Consider the following 12,792-nt stretch of genomic DNA (forward strand, 5'->3'; position numbering starts at 1 on the left):
GGAGAATCTAGGAACAGAGGTTACCATCTCAAAATAAGGGATTGCCCACCCAAGACAGAGTTGAGGAGGAATTTAGAACCATAGAGTCACACAGCACAGAAACAGACCCTGGTGTTGCCCGAAACGTTGATTTCGCTGCTCGTTGGATGCTGCCTGAACTGCTGTGCTCTTCCAGCACCACTAATCCAGTATTTGGTTTTCAGCATCTGCAGTCATTGTTTTTACCCTGGTGCAATTCGCCAATGCCAACCAAGTTTCCCAAATTAAACTAGTCCCATTTGCCATGGGTCCATGAGCGAGCAGGGAATAGAGTCACAGAGTCATACAGCACGGAAACAGACCCTTCGGTCCAACTAGTTCAAGTTGGACCAAGTTTCCCAAACTAATCTAGTCCCATTTGTCTGCATTTGGCCCATATCCCTCTAAACCTTGCCTATTCATGTTCCTGTCCAAATGTTTTTGAGATGTTGTAACTGTACCTGCATCTACCACTTCCTCTGGGAGTTCATTCCACATACGAATCACCCTCTGCGTGAAAAGGTTGTCCCTCAGGTCCCTTCTAAATCTTTTTCCTCTCATTTTCCTCCAGTTTTGAACTCCCCCACCCTGAGGAAAACTCCTTTGCTATTCACCTTATCTATGCCTCCCCCATGATTATCTGTGGAATGCTTTATCAAAAAGGGCTGTAGAAGAATAGGTCATTAACTATATTCAAGGCTGAGATAGGCAGGTGTTTACTCAGTAAGGGAATCAAAGATAATGGAGAACAAGCAGAAAGCAGAATTGAGGATGATCAGATCTGAGATGATCTCATTGAATGGTGGAGCAGACTCGATCACTAATTGGCCTAATTCCCTTCTGATGTTTTACGGACAACATCTTTGAAGCTGGAAACCAACTGAAATTTTAAAAAATTAAAGTGATGGACTTTTATATGGCCACAATACTAAAGGAAACAGAAACAGAAACAGAAAGTGCTGGAGAAACTCATCAGGTCCAGCAGCTTCTGTGGAGAGAAAGACAAAGTTAACATTTTGCGTCCAATGACCCTTTTTCAAAGTGAGTCTGTTGTGTTTTGAAGAAGGTTCACTGGACCTGAAACGTTAACTCTGTTTCTCTCTCCACAGATGCTTCTAAACCTGCCAAGTTTCTCCAGCATTGCCTGTGTTTGTTTCCGGTTTCCAGCATTTATAGTTTTTGTTTCATTTTGAGGATAACTGACAGTTTATGGATCAAGGAGTGTTGAAGGAGTTAAGAAACAGATCAGCAATGACTTGACTGAAGGGTGGAATAGACTCCAGTGTTGGATGGCATTTTATGTTCCACTTTGCTAAAAATATGACATAACTTCAACTAAAGAACTCTACGTTGTCTCAGCATTGAATTCAATAACTTCAGAAACTAACTGAATTATGTCCATTCTCCATTTTTCTTACAGTCTGTTTCCCCTGTCCCCTCACCCACAGATCTATCATGCTTGTGTCTTGTTTACCTTGTACTTAATAGACAGGACTGATCCCCTTCCTTTCACACTTTAATATTTCCCTTTCTACATTGCTCTTTTTCATTCTCCACAATTAATAACTGTTGTGCCTTTTGGACTGAGTCTGTGCTCCTGCTCTTCCTCTGCCACTATCAAAAGTACAAAAAAGAACCTCTGTTCCAACATCTTTCATTTCTTAAGAAGAGTCAGACCAGAGTCAAAACATTAACTATGGTCTCTCTCTCTTCACAGATGCTGCCAGACCTACTGAGCTTTTCCAGCATTGTCTACATTTGTTTCAGAATTCCAGCAGCCACAATATTTCACACTGTCCTACTTGCTTCACCAGTCACTGTGGACATCTGAGAAAATAGATTAGCTCGCATCAATATTGCACATTTCATGACCTCAGAACTCTCTAATGCATTTCAAGAAAGTACTTAAATGAGTTCTGAAGAAGGGTCACTGGACTTAAAAGGTTAACTCCGTTTCTTTCTCCACAGAACTGCTGAGTTTCTCCAGCACTTTCTATCTTAATTCAAGAAAGTACTTTATCGACTCACGAGGTTTAATCATTTCTTTAATCCAAGTTGCTCCCAGCAAGTTGCCATAAGCAATGTGTCAATGACCAGATAATCTCTTCTAATGATGTTTAACAGATAAATGCACTTGCCTCTAGTCTAAATGTGGCACAGGATCTTAAATATCCACCTCAGAAGTTAACAAAGATGCAAAGCTTAGTTGGATGGCAAATGAGACCCCAACAGCAGAGTTTAATTCCTGAACTGGCTGAGGTTACCATGAGGTCACCACTTTGACTGAAGTCAAACTACCCCCAATGCCTGAGGTGTGGTGACCCTCAGGTTTAACTCCCTTCCTTTCTCTCTAGAATGAGAGGACAATAGTGACCGTCATGGAGCTGCAGTTTAAGACTGTTGTGAAGATGGCATCTCTGACAATGAAATATTGTTGCCCTGCAGCTGGCTCAAAGTCTATGAAGTGGAACTCGAACTCTTCCAAAGTGAGTCAAAGAGACATAGAATCCCTAATGTCAAAGCAGGCCATTCAGCCCATTGAGTCCATATCGACTGTCAGAAGAGCATCCAAACCCCACCCCTGCTGCCTATCCCTGCAACTCCTGCCTAACCCAGCGAGCTTGCACCTTCCTAGACACCATGGGAAATTTAGCAAGGCCAATGCACCTAACCTGCACGACGTTGGGCTGCGGGAGGAAACCGGGAGCACACTCGCGCAGACACGGGGAGAATGTGCAACCTCAGCACAGACAGCCGCCCAAGGGTGGAATTGAAACTGGGTCCCCAGTGCTGGTAGGCCGCAGTACTAACCACGGAGCCACCGTGCCACACTGGTGGAATTGGAATTGAGAGTGTGTCAAATAATGGGACAGTATTATGAGAAGGACTATTCAAGGACAAAGCTCTTGATGAAGGGCTTACGCTCAAAACACCAACTCTCCTGTTCCTCGGATGCTGCCTACCGGGTGTGCTTTTCCAGCGCCACACTTTTTGATTCATATCTCTGTAACAGTCGCACCTTTATAACAAGTGTATCTCCATAACAGTTGTACCTACATAACAAGTGTATTTGTATAACAGTTGTACCTATATAATACGTGTACCTCTATAACAGGCGCACGTCTATAACAAGTGTATCTCAATAACAGTCTTACCTATGTGACAAGTTACCTGTATAACAGTCATACTATATAACAAGTGTATCGCTATAACAGGCGCACCTATATAACAAGTGTATCTCTATAACAGTCCTATCTATATAACACGTGTATCTCTATAACAGTCCTACCTATATAACAAGTGTATGTCTATAACAGCCCTCCCTATAGAAGTGTATCTCTTATAACAGTCCTACCTATATAACAAGTGTATCTCCATAACAGTCGTACCTAACTAACAAGTGTATCTCTGTAACAGTCATACCTATATAACAAGTGCATCTCCATAACAGTTATACCGATATAGCAAGTGTACCTCTATAACTGTCGTACCTATATAACAAGTGTATCTCTATAATAGTCTTACCTATATAACAAGTCTATCGCCATAACAGTCGTAGCTATATAACAAGTGTACCTCTATAACAGTCGTACCTATATAACAAGTGTATCCCTATAACAGTCTTATCTATATAACTAGTGTATCTCTATAACAGTTGTACCTATATAACAAGTGTATCTCCATAACAGTCATAGCTATATAACAAGTATATCTCTATAACAGTCCTACCTATATAACAAGTGTATGTCGACAACAGTCCTACCTATAGAAGAAGTGTATCTCTATAACAGTCCCACCTACATAACAAGTGTATCTCCATAACAGTCGTACCTATGTAACAAGTGTATCTCTCTAATACACATACCTATATAACAAGTGTATCTCTATAACAGTTGTACCTATATAACAAGTGTAGCTCTGTAACAGTCGTACCTATATAACAAGTGTATCTCTATAACAGTTGTGCCTATAGAACAAGTGTATCTCTATTACAGTTGTACCTATATAACAAGTGTATCTCTGTAACAGTCGTACCTATATAACAAGTGTATCTCTATAACAGTTGTGCCTATAGAACAAGTGTATCTCTATAATAGTTGTACCTATATAACAAGTATATCTCTGTAACAGTCGTACCTATATAACAAGTGTATCTCTATAACAGTTGTGCCTATAGAACAAGTGTATCTCTATTACAGTTGTACCTATATAACAAGTGTATCTCTGCAACAGTCGTACCTCTGAAACAGTAGGCATCATACTTTGAGCCAGCATCAGGAAACCCCGTCCTGTTTGGGAGTTGGTAAACCGTCCTGACGCCCGGCATATCTCCGCCGCAGTTTCTTCGAGGAATGTTAATGGGGTAACGCACACTGCCATCTGCCAGCCAGCCAGCATCACACTGATCGAAGCCCTGATTCCAGGCCATGTACAGTTGGCCAGCAGTTGCTAGTTGAGCTCCCTGCATCTGGCATTGATGCATAGCCTCAGTCAGGTTCAATTTCAGAGTGGTCGTCTCATGAAATACATTGCCTGTGAACACATGAAGAGGGGTTGTCAGTCATTGTAGCGACTAATACTTGACATAATAGAAGGCTATTCTCTTCGTACATCGCAAGAGCCACTTTATCTGACTGATATGGGCCTTCGGGCATCTCCCAGTCTTCACTCATGGACCGTCTGGTGCGTGAGCCCTTAATGGAGTCACAGCTTGATGTTCTTTTTCACTTTCTGTCATTGGGAAGCAAACAAATTCTCTTAAAGGGGAGTTAGTAAAATAAGTTTTTCTGCAGGGGAAACGTTCAGTCTATTCGCTACAGAGTGGTTGCAGTCTTATCGCCTACAAGATGTACTTTAGCAACTCGCCCTAGTTCCTTCAAATGCACCTTCCAAACCCATGACCTCTACCTTCTAGAAGGGCAAGGGCAGCAGGTTCATTAGAACACCACAACCACCCACATGTTCCCTTCCATGGCACTCAACCTCCTGACTCCGAAATATGTCACTGTTCCATTATCGTTGCTCGGACAACATCCTTGAACTCCCTCCGTAAGAGCACGGTGGATGTAAGATCAATGCTTTAAAATAGCAAACAGATGTCCTTAATTACTGTTAAGGTGTCTCGCTTGGGAGAACTGAGATCAGATCACTGTACTGGCGCAATCACTGGCTCAGTTCCTGTTGCCATCACTACAGGATTTGAACAACACTGAACAAGGCTGGACCCAAGCTGGGACTCCGGCCTTGGTGAAGATGTTGAGAACTGACTTACCTGGTCTCCAGGAAGGCCACTGGATAGTGGTAATTGTACAGAACATGTTGTACAGATTAACAAGTACATAATGCCATGCACATAATTGAACCAATTAGAAATCCCAAATTGCAGGTTTGGTAGGGGGATTGAATGTCTCAGAATGTCTTGTTTGACATCATTGGAAGACATAAAGAAATTTTGCATGTAAAATTCAAGGTCCCTGTACTAAAACCTGACAATATCTCATTCCCAGAAATCACTAATATTTGTCAAAACTTTCCACACTGAGTCAGAAATTGATGAACTTAATTACCTGTTCCTGGGCCATAACGACTGTCTGACTTAATGACACTAAATCATGCTTATAAGAGAAAGAAATTTCTCTTGCAACTCTCATGACATCAGGACACCCCAGAGCGTGCTTTTTGCAGCCAATTAATTACTTCTGAATTGTACTCACTGGTGTAATGAGGGAGGCAATGATGAGTCATTATAGTGATATTGTCAGTACTGCGTTAAAAACTTGCCTCGCATGTCATTTTAAATATCCTCCCTGCACCTTGAACCTGTGTAATTGACCCCTCCACCCTAGGAAAAAGCCTCGTACTTTCTAGTCTATCCATGCCATTCACAATCTTATAAACGTCTATCAGGTTGCCCCTCAACCTCCTGCGCTCCAGTGAAAACAAATGCAGTCTATCCAACCTTTCTTCATAGCTAAAATGCCCCATACCAGGCAACATCTTGGTTAACCTCTTCGACACTCTCTCCAAATCATCCAATCTCGGACTTTAAGCTCGGACTTTTCTCTCCGGAGAGAAGGAGAAAGAGAGGTGACCTGATCGAGATATGGATAGAGCCAATAGCCAGAGACTTTCCCCAGGGCAGGATTGAATGGTATGAGGGGTCATAGTTTTAAGATATTAGGAAATAGGTATAGAAGAGACGTCAGAGGAAGGTTCTTTACGCAGACAGTTGTTAATGCATGGAATGCATTGCTAGTGGTGGTGGTGGAAGCAGAGTCATTAGGGGCATTTAAGTGACTGCTGGACATGCACATGGATAGCAATGAGTCGAGGGGTGCGTAGGTTAAGTTATTTTATTTTACGTTAGGATTAACCCTTGCACAACATCGTGGGCCAAAGGGCCTGCTCTGTGCTGTACTTTTCAATGCTCTATGTTCTATCTTCAGGTTCAAGAAGGCAGCTCACCACCACCTTCTCAAGGGCAACTAGACACCGGCAATAAATGTTGGCACAGCCAGCCCCCACGTCCTATGAATGAATAAAAATCAGTAGAAAAACATAGCAGCCAATTTGTACACAGAAAGATCCAACAAACATAAAAAGGATGACAAGCAAATGATCTGTTTTAATGATTGTGGTTGTGGGATAAGCATTGACCTAGACACTGGGAGGACTCTCATATACCTCTTCAAAACTGTCCTCATGGGATCACTAGTGCGGACGGGCCTTCCGTATAATGCCCTGTCCATGTCCTACCAAGTGTCTGACAGAGCAACATTCCCCCAGCCTCGGGTCTCGGTTGAAGCCCTTGAAATGGAACTTCATCCCGTAACCATTTCACTGAGAAGTGAGAATGTTCCAACCAATCAGACGTAATTATGAGATTTATCTAAGGCCTATAGTTTCAGGCAGATGTGAAATGGTTTCTTGTCAAGAAAATCACTCTCAGCCAATATCAGCCTTCTGTGATTGGGTGCACTGAGGCACATATCCCTCTGGTCCATTTGACACAATACAGACAGTCTTTGATCAACATTTAATTATCTTGAAGCTTAAGAGTGAACAAATGCTGCTTGTTTGGATTTGACTTCCCCAGGCTGAGAGGGGGAAGGAGGTGGCCCTCATTCACATGGTGGGTGTCTATCTGTGGGCTGATCAGTGACAGGTCAGCACCAAGGTCGATCAAATTGTCTCAGGACAGCTACAACACATTGCACTGCAGTTGTGATTACGAGTAAGGCTCAGTCTGCAAATCCCCCATAATCTAGACTCGCACTCCAGTGCAGTGTTAAGGGAGGTGTCACCAATCGAAAAGGGTGTCAAGTTGAAGTCCCTTGTATTCCCTCAGGACAAGATAAATGTAAAAACTGTCCCATTAGGAAGATGGGGAGTTCACCCCGACAACCTCAAATTCATCAATAAACATGAGGAAAACAGCTTCTCGGTTTGCTATTCACAGTGTTATTTCTGGGAAATTGCTGTGTACAAATTTGCTACGATGTGGGCAGCACGGTGGCACAGTGGTTAGCACTGCTGCCTCACAGCGCCGGAGACCCGGGTTCAATTCCTGCCTCAGGCGACTGACTGTGTGGAGTTTGCACGTTCTCCCTGTGTCTGCGTGGGTTTCCTCCGGGTGCTCCGGTTTCCTCCCACAGTCCAAAGATGTGCAGGTCAGGTGAATTGGCCATGCTAAATTGCCCGTAGTGTTAGGTAAGGGGTAGATGTAGATGTAGGGGTGTGGGTGGGTTACGCTTCGGCGGGGCGGTGTGGACTTGTTGGGCCGAAGGGCCTGTTTCCACACTGTAGGTAATCTAATCTAATCTAAAAAAAATATTACACTGCTGACCATTCCTCAGAAGTATTTCACTGACTGTGAGATGCTTTGTGTTGTCCTGCAGGTTTGATAGGTGCCAAGTAAACAAAAGTCTTTCTCATCTGAGTAACACTATGTGGTGCATTTTATTTTGTCCCCCTTTACTCTGTACTATTTAGCATTTGTCATCTCACACTCAGCCTGGCCCAGTTCAGACAGAGCTGCAGATGGATGTCAGCAGACTGGTAATGAGACAGAGTGGAGGTCTCACAACAACTTACTATCCCAGTTGGAATGGGGAACCACTAAAGTCACCACACCACACGTATAGTCCAGCAGCACTTTCCAGGTCCCATCCAGGGCAGAACGGCAGCTCAGTGGCTAGCACTGCTGCTTCACTGCATCAGGGACCTGGGTTTGATTCTAACCTCAGGTGACTGTCTGGGTGGAGTTTGCACATCCTCCCTGTGTCTGCGTGGGTTTCCTCCAGGTGCTCTGGTTTCCTCTCACAGTCTTAAACTGTGCACGTTCGGGTTGATTGGTCATGCTAAGTTGCCCATAATGTTCAGGGATGTGCAGGCTAGGTGGATTAGCCAGAGGAAATGCAGGGTTCTAAAGATAGTTGGAGAGTTAGGTCTGGGATGGATGCTGTTCGGAGTGGACTTGATGGGCCGAAAGGCCTCCTTCCGTATAGGGATTCTATAAAACAAACAGCTGGCATGTACAAGTGGCTTGTCTAAGCTTCAAAGACGAGATCAGCAGTGCACGGAGGTGATTACAGCTCAAAGTTAGGTGTGAAATGGCTAAATAAGAGGAACTGAACATTGGAAATAAAAGTGACAGATTTTATTGCTCTTTTCTAGCATCTTTCTCCTTGATTGCTCCAAACAGTCCCCAAGTACAACACCCAATAACAAGCACATTCCCTTCCCAATAACTAAATTATTTTTCTTAACATCCATGTAGCAATATCTCCCTACCAAAATATCAAAATAATGGCTGCATTATTTGCAGTGCCTGGGGGAGACAGTGATGTAGTGGTATGAATGTCATTGGCAAGGAATCCAGAAACCCAGGCTAATGCATTGGAGAAATGAGTTCAAATCCCACCATAGCAAGTGGTGAAACTTAAATTCAGTCAATAAATCTGGAGTACAAAGCTGATTTTGCTAACAGGAACAATGACATCCAGCAGCAATTGTTGTAAAAACCCACTGGGTTCATTAATGCTCTTAAAAGAAGGACCTGTCCCTGACCCGGTCTGGTCTTCATGGGATTCCAGACTCATAACACTGTTGTTGGCTTTTAACTGTTCCTCTGAAATGATCCTGACAAGCTTCTTAATTCAAGGGCAATCAGGGATGAGAAACAAATGCTGTTCCTGTCACTGATGCCCACACCCAATGTCCGAATAAAGACAAACAAGACAGGAGGCCGGAGGTGTCAATGTGCACAGAAGAATTAAATGGAATGCTTTATATTCAAGTTCCTGGATCTGATTTCTCACCATTTTTGAACTAAGCAAAAACTCTGACTTGCCTTTAAGTTCTTTGATATAACAGTAGACATCATACTGCTCACTAGGATCTCGAATTCCATACGTTCTGATGCCAGGGTATTCAAATTTATCTCCATAGCAACCAGGCCTCGGTGACCTAATCGGGTATCTGTCAAAGATAAATTGATCAAATTTAATCTTCAACTTCCATAATTCGCCTCAGTGCAGTTCCACATTGAACAGTACCTGTTCGTTTCTTGATAAAGTATAAAGCACATGTCAACTCTCACATGTTTTAGTACAAAGGGTTTGAAAATTCATTCCAACCACCTAGCCCGATCTGTTGGCAGCTATTGAGCAATGATAAAAATCACCATTGTCTTACCTGCTCTCTCGAGACAACTGGTAGTGAGGAGCAGGAGTGGGGAGAGTGGGTTTGGATGGTGCGGGGTGTTTCCATGAAGGTGTTCACAAGATTCCAGTGAGGGCTGGCAGCAGAGACTTCCAAGTAGGTTTGGATGAAGAAAGCTTTTTTTAGATTAGATTAGATTCACTACAGTGTGGAAACAGGCCCTTCAGCGCCAACCAGTCCACAACGACCCTCCAAAGAGTAACTCACTCAGAACCATTTCCCTCTGACTAATGTACCTAACACTATGGACAACTTAGCTTGGCCAATTCACCTGACCTGCACCTCTTTGGAGTGTGGGACAAAACTGGTGCACCTGGAGAAAACCCACACAGACACGGAGAGAATGTGCAAACTCCGCATAGACAGTCGCCCAAGGCTGGAATTGAACCAGGGACCCTGGTTCTGTGAGGCAGTAGTGCCAACCACTAAGCCACCTTTACACAAAGTGGTACAACATTAGCCACCCTCTAATCCGCAGGAACTGATCCCGAATCTATCGAACTCTGGAAAATAATCACCAATGCATCCACGATTTCTTGAGCCTCCTCCTTCAGTACCCTGGGATGTAGACCATCAGGCCCTGGGGACTTATCAACCTTCAGACCTAACAGTCTCTCCAACACCAATTCCTGGCAAATATAAATTCACTTAAGTTCAGGTCCTTCAGCCACTGTTACCTCAGGGAGATTGCTTGTGTCTTCCCCAGTGAACACAGATCTGAAGTACCAATTCAATTCTTCTGCCAATTCTTTGTTCCCTGTAATATATTCCCCTGTTTCTGTCTTCAAGGGCCCAATTTTAGTCTTAACCATTTTTTTGCCTTTCACATACCTAAAAAAGCATTTACTATCCTCCTTTATATTTTTGGCCAGTTTACCTTCGTACCTCATTTTTTCTCTGCGTGTTTCCTTCATGAATAATGAACACCATGATGACTTAAATCCATATTTACAGAACCATTTTCTTATGTGGCAGAACATTATGTAAAGGAAGTCTGGGGGAGGCAATGGCCTAGTGATAGTATTGCTGGACTGTTAATCCAGAGAGCCAGGTAACATCCTGAGAACCTGGACTTTAACCCTGCCACAGCAGATGGTGGAATTTGAATTCAATAAACATCTGTAATTAGATTAGATTACTTAGTGTGGAAACAGGCCCTTCGGCCCAACAATTCCACACCGACCCTCTGAAGAGCAACCCACCCAGACCCATTCCCCTACACCTAACACTATGGGCAATTTAGCATGGCCAATTCACCTAACCTACACATCTTTGGACTGTGGGAGGAAACCGGAGCACCTGGAGAAAACCCTCACAGACACGGGAGAATGCACAAACTCCACACAGAAAGGAGGCAGGATTTGAACCCGGGTCTCTGGCGCTGTGAGGCAGCAGTGCTAACCACTGTACCACTGTGCCGCCCGTGAAACCTTTGATGACCATGAAACCTTTGTTAATCGTTGGGACAACCCCATGACCTTTCAGGAAGGAAGCTGCCATCCTTACTTGGTCTGGCCTACATATGCCTCCAGACCCACAGCAATGTGGTTGACTCTTAACTGTCCTCTGGGCATTAAACGCTGGCCCAGCTAGTGACTCCCTCATCCCATGAATGAATCTTTTTCAAAACTCCTCCACCTTATAAATTAAGAAACCAAATGTTGTCTTTCAGACAAAGGTTGCCCTATCCAGTCTGAGCCTCAATCTTGTGGTGATAAACCTGAGCTTTTATGAATATAGAACATAGAACATCAAACATAACAGTGTAGTACAGGCCCTTCGGTACTCGATATTGTGCTAACCTGTGAAATTGATCTGATGCCCATCTAACCTACACCGTTCCATTTCTACCTGTATGTTCGTCCAATCCCCATTTAAATGCCCTTAACATCGGCATGTCTGCTCCTGTTGCAGGCAGGCTGTTCCATGCCCCTACTACTTTCTGAATAAAGAAACCATCCCTGATATCTGTCTTAAATTTATCACCCCTCAATTTAAAGCTAGGTCCCCTCATGTTAGCCTTCACCATCCGAGGAAAAAGGCTCTTACTGTCCACCCTATCTAACCCCCTGATTATCTTAAACGTCTAGATTAAGTCACCTTCTTCTCTCCAATGAAATCAACCTCAGTTCCCTCAGCCTTTCCTCATGAGACCTTCCTTTCATACCAGGCAACATCTGAGTAAATCTCCTCTGAACCCTTTCCAAAGCTTCCACATCCTTCCTAAAATGCGATGACCAGAATTGTATGCAATACTCCAGGTGCAGCCTTACCAGTGTCTTGTACAGCTGAAGCATGACCTCATGGCTCCGAAACTCAATCCCCTTACCAATAAAAGCCAACAGACCAATGCCTTCTTAACAACCCTATCAGCCTGAGTGGCAACTTTCAGGGATTTATGCACCTGGACACCGAAATCTCTCTGTTCATCTACACTGCCAAGAATTTTACCAGTTGCCCAGTACTCTGCATTCCTGTTACTTCTTCCAAAGTGAACTATCTCACACTTTTCTGCATTAAACTCCATTTGCCATTTCTCAGCCCAGCTCTGCATCTTATCTATAACCTCTGTAACCCACAACATCCTTCAGCACTATCCATAACTCTGCCTACTTTAGTGTCATCCGTAAATTTACTAACCCATCCTTCTACACCCACATCTAGATCATTTATAAAAATGACAAACAGCAGTGGCCCCAAATCAGATCCTTGTGGCACACCACTGGTAACTGAGCTCCAGGATGAACATTTCTCATCAACCACCACCCTCTGCCTTCTTTCAGCTGACAAATTTCTGATCCAAACCACTAAATCACCTTCAATCCCGAAATTCCATATTTTGTGCAATAGCCTACTGTGGGGAACCTTATCAAACACCTTACTGAAATCCATATACACCACATCAACCACCTTATCTTCATCTACCTGCTTTGCCACCTTCTCGAAGATCTCAGTAAGGTTAGTGAGGCATGGTCTACCCTTCAACTGTGTTGACTACCCCTAATCAAATTATTCCTTTCCAGATGATTATAAATCCTATCTCTTATAACC

General features: G+C 43.5%; 1 protein-coding gene across 1 annotated transcript in view; it reads right to left on the reverse strand.

The window, feature by feature from the left end:
- The window catches only part of ncanb (neurocan b), a 269,869-nt gene that overhangs the window by 155,928 nt on the left and 101,149 nt on the right, over positions 1 to 12,792 (reverse strand). Inside the window, exons 5-6 of the mRNA XM_072594330.1 lie at positions 9,371 to 9,498; positions 4,258 to 4,551 (exon numbers count right to left, since the gene is read on the reverse strand). Of these exons, the coding sequence (XP_072450431.1) occupies positions 4,258 to 4,551; positions 9,371 to 9,498 (422 nt within the window). The remainder of the gene's footprint in view (positions 1 to 4,257; positions 4,552 to 9,370; positions 9,499 to 12,792) is intronic.

The sequence above is a fragment of the Chiloscyllium punctatum genome, chromosome 24, assembly GCF_047496795.1.
Source record: "Chiloscyllium punctatum isolate Juve2018m chromosome 24, sChiPun1.3, whole genome shotgun sequence".
Classification (NCBI taxonomy): Eukaryota; Metazoa; Chordata; class Chondrichthyes; order Orectolobiformes; family Hemiscylliidae; genus Chiloscyllium; species Chiloscyllium punctatum.